General features: G+C 60.2%; 1 protein-coding gene across 2 annotated transcripts in view; it reads right to left on the bottom strand.

Annotated features, from left to right (window-relative positions):
• THRA (thyroid hormone receptor, alpha) overlaps positions 1–3,853 on the bottom strand; it is a 14,027-nt gene that overhangs the window by 2,328 nt on the left and 7,846 nt on the right. For both annotated transcript variants that reach the window (XR_002832135.1, XM_006100822.3), the window contains exon 2: positions 1,035–1,378. Coding sequence is in view for 1 of the 2 variants with exons in the window: in XM_006100822.3 (XP_006100884.1) it covers positions 1,035–1,087 (53 nt within the window). In the remaining variant the exon portion in view is untranslated. The remainder of the gene's footprint in view (positions 1–1,034; positions 1,379–3,853) is intronic.

Below are 3,853 nucleotides of genomic sequence, written 5' to 3'. Positions count from 1 at the left end.
TGGGCAGGGAAGTACAGAGGTTGCCAGTGAGAGCTACTGCAGTGACACGCCCGATCTTTTTCAGAGCCCCCCACCCTGGGGTGAGTCTTTGGGGAGGGGAAACTCTAGGTGCCCTACCCAACTGACAGCCCCATCCATTTCCCCCACCCCTCCAGAGACCCAGTCTTGGGCCCCAGGGCTTTGCCTGGCCAGGCTTCTGGCCTCCTGGCTCAGAATCTGGTCTCCTAGGCAACGGCCACTCTGCTCCCCAGAACAACCCATCCCCCACCCTCTCCCTGGCCATAGACACAGGCTGTACCCAGCTCCAGGGGCACCACGCCAACTGGCACAAAGTTCTGTGCCACTCGGAGTTAACGGGAGAGGTAGAGACCCTCTGGGCTCCTCAAGGGTAATGCAGATCACAGGTAGCCATTCCCAGCAATGTGTGTGGGGCTCATGCCTCCTCCACCGGTAAGCAAAACCTTCACAGTTGGCATTCACTCCACTTCCTGGGAGGAGCCCCATGGCAGCGCCCGCCCTTGCCCATGAACAAGGAAGAGCTTGTGGGGCTCCCAAAAGGTTCCAAATATAAGCATGGGCTACCGAGAGTTACTGGTGCATGTGCCCCGAACTGTCACGTCACGTGCACCACGGCTCGTGGGCTGCACACGGGTGGCGATGTGAGCAGGCTGGCAGGGAGAGGAGGCCAATGGCGAGACTGTTTGCATTCCACATGCTCAGGTGAGGGCGGCCGTGGGCACATGGGGGGCGGGGGGAAGCATGTGAGCCTGCCCAGGACTGTCCAGGGAGGGGCCGGGTGCCTGCCTCGAGTAATTTCTCCTTGTCACTTCCCCACTCCAAAATGGGCATCTCTCCTCCAGGTGCCTAATTCCCGTCACATGAACATGACCTCATCTCCTGGGCAAAGGTAAGCAGCAGGTTTGCTGGCCTCGCGTCCATTCCCCTAAAGGCCCAAGCTCGGCTCGCTTTTGCCCAACCAGGTGACCATGCCTGCCGGCTAGGAGTTGGCAAGACCTAGTTGCCGGACCCATTACCTGTTCTCCTCTGGGTCTGACCCACACTCCACCTTGCTTGGCTTCTGTTCCATTCACTTTAATTCCATCCAGGATGCCCTCCAGCACGCCAAGAGACTGGGTGGGCACAGTGGCCCCCCCTGGCACGCCCAGAGATTGCCCACCCCCTGCCACCCAGGCTAGGGCACAGCACCCATGGTGCCAGCCTCAGCACTTGGCCTTTCACACCATGCCCTGAGCCCCGAGGGGGGTGGGCGGTGAGATAGGCCAGGGAGTGGCAGGTGGTAGTGTTGGGGGGAAAGCTGGGTCCGTGGGGGAGTCCTGGGCTGGGGGAGTAGCTTCGGAGTCTTGTCCTGTCGAGGTCCCTGCAGAGAGAGGAGAGAAGCAGGGATAAGGTGGCACCATGGTGGAAAGCGGTCCTTTGGTGGCAACATTTTGGGCTCTTTGCGCTCCTAACAAGATGGCGGTGGGCATGGAGGGCAGGCACAGGGAGGGAACAGGAGAACCCCTCCGACGGACAGGTTTTAGCAGGCAAAACTGGAGAGTCATGTCCTAAGCCCCAGACACGGAAAGGGGTGGAGGGAAAGAATGAGATCATCCATGTACCATGTCCCAGTCCTCACATTCAATCAAGTATCTGGCCCCTAACAATGTCTAATAAATGCTCTTGTTACCACTCATCTAGCCAAGTTTTTATAAAACGCACCATACTCTAGGGCAAGAGGGGACCAGAGATGAGCAATTTTCAACCCAGGCATGGGGGGTGGGGGTCCTTGTGAAGGAAGGATGGGGTGTGGGAATGGGGGCACCTGAGAGAGATACTGAAGACGGTGGGGAGCTGACCTCCCCTGCTGCTGGCCGACTTGTGACTCCAACCCGGCCTCCCAAGGACCCCAGAGCTGTCCGGGAAGGTCCCAAGTCCCACTTCCCAGTCTGAGGACCAGACAGCCCAGTTGGTGTAGCTGAGCTGCCACCCACCAGGACGGCAAGGGGTAAAGGAAAGGAAACTAACGCGTGTTAACTTCACAGATGAGGAAACCGAGGCTCAGAAAGCTGGGCGTTCACTCCAAGTCACCAAGCTAGTGAGCAGGTGGCTCAGGGCTTGAAACCCCGAAGCCGGGCTTGAATGCTTGTCTTGTTCCAATGCCTGGGGGCCAGGGCCGTGCCAAGCTGGGCCCACCGTTTCCTCCACATGCACCTCTGACCACAGGCTCCCGACCTGAGGTTTACTGTCTGTGCACACAGGCAGGTGTGGGCATGTTTAAGGGGGACAAAGGGTGCAGTTCCCAACACACAACCTTCATCCAGTAGCTGCTGCCCCAGAGACCTCGCCCCTGGGCCCTCCGCCCCACCCCCAGGAGCTGATAAGGAGCCAGAGTAGGAGGGGAATGTGAGATAAGTCAGGCCATTGGGCAGGGCAGTGGGGCAGGGCGTCTGCACTCAGGTGAGCCCTCAGTGTAGGGAGTGTGGCAGTGGGACAGATGGGTGGCCCACTCTGCCTCGGATACCCCCACAGACCAGAACAGGGCACTGGGGGCTGGACAGGAGACTGGGGGGGGGGTTGTGAGCGGGGAGCCTTAGCCCGGAGAGCCGTCAAGAAAGTAGGTCAAGTTTTTCTTGGCTTGTGGAGAAATTCCTGTTATAAATTTATAATGGCGTAGCCAGCCCTGAGGGGTGGAGGTGGGGGGAGAAGTAGGAGTGGGTGGGGATGCCCAGGGACTGGGCACTGGGGCCTGCTGCTCTCAGCCAGAGCAGTGAGGGGTAAGGGGCCAGGGCAGTGGTGGGGTTGGGCTGGACAATAGAGGGCTATTTTCTGTCGCCCGTTTCCACTTCTATCTGTGCCCAACAAGGCTTCCTTGGGTCTGTCTGTCTGCATCTGAATGTCTCTCTCTCTCTCTCTCTCTGGGTGTCTCCCCATCTCCCCCCCCAGGCTGTGCCTCGGTGCTTGGCACACCCTGGCTGCAGTGCTGCCCCCGCCTGTCTCCTGCCCACCTGGCACGCTGCCACCACTTGTTTACAGAGGCTGGAAAAATCCACTCGCCAGCAGGAGGCCCAAGTGCCCCTGGGGAGGGGAGGAGGCAGGCGCAGGAGTGGGCATGCTGAGAGAGGGGCAGCCCTGGGGAGCAGGCCCTGGGGGCAGACGAAGAGGGCCAGGGTGTGTGCAAGTGGGTGTGAGCAGCCGTGGGCCAGGCCAGGCGGAGAACACCAGCAGCAGCCACATGACACGGGCAATTCCTGCCCCAGGCCATCGCTCTGGAGGACCCCTCCTCCCTCACCCCGGCCACTGCCAGTTGCTACAGGGCACACCTGGGGCAGTGCCAACCTAAGCCACCATGTTTATCTTCCCTTCCCCCTCCCCAGCCCAGCCTTAACTCCAAATGTGTCTGGGCACTGCCAAGGGCTTGCACGTGCCCGCTGCGGGAGGGGAAGGCTCTTTCTCTGCCTCGACTCTGCGCTGTGCTGAACGGTGTCCGGGTGCCTGTCAGCGTGACGCAGGCTACCCTGAGCCCCTGGCAGTGGGCAGAGGAGGAAGACACTGTCCTCACGGCTGAAGGCGCCTTGGCCTGGCATCTAGCAAGAAGCCGGGGATTCCTTGTCATCTCTCTAGGGACACACCTGGGTCTCTGAGGCGACACAGAGCACATAAAGGGCCCAACATTCAGGGAGGCACATACCACGTGAGCCGGTGTTAGCTGTGGGCAGAGAAGGGTCAGTGGGGAAGGGGAGTGGGGCAGGGATATCCACCCGGAAGGCAGCCCCTCTCCCCTCCTCCTGGAGTCCTTTTTTGGTTCTTTTTCTAACCCGGTCCTGCATAATTCCCCCAAGCTCTTCCTGCACGA

Source organism: Myotis lucifugus, unplaced genomic scaffold, assembly GCF_000147115.1.
Source record: "Myotis lucifugus unplaced genomic scaffold, Myoluc2.0 scaffold_329, whole genome shotgun sequence".
Classification (NCBI taxonomy): domain Eukaryota; kingdom Metazoa; phylum Chordata; class Mammalia; order Chiroptera; family Vespertilionidae; genus Myotis; species Myotis lucifugus.
Note: the sequence above shows the minus strand (reverse complement) of the source record. Positions and strands in the feature narration are given on the sequence as shown.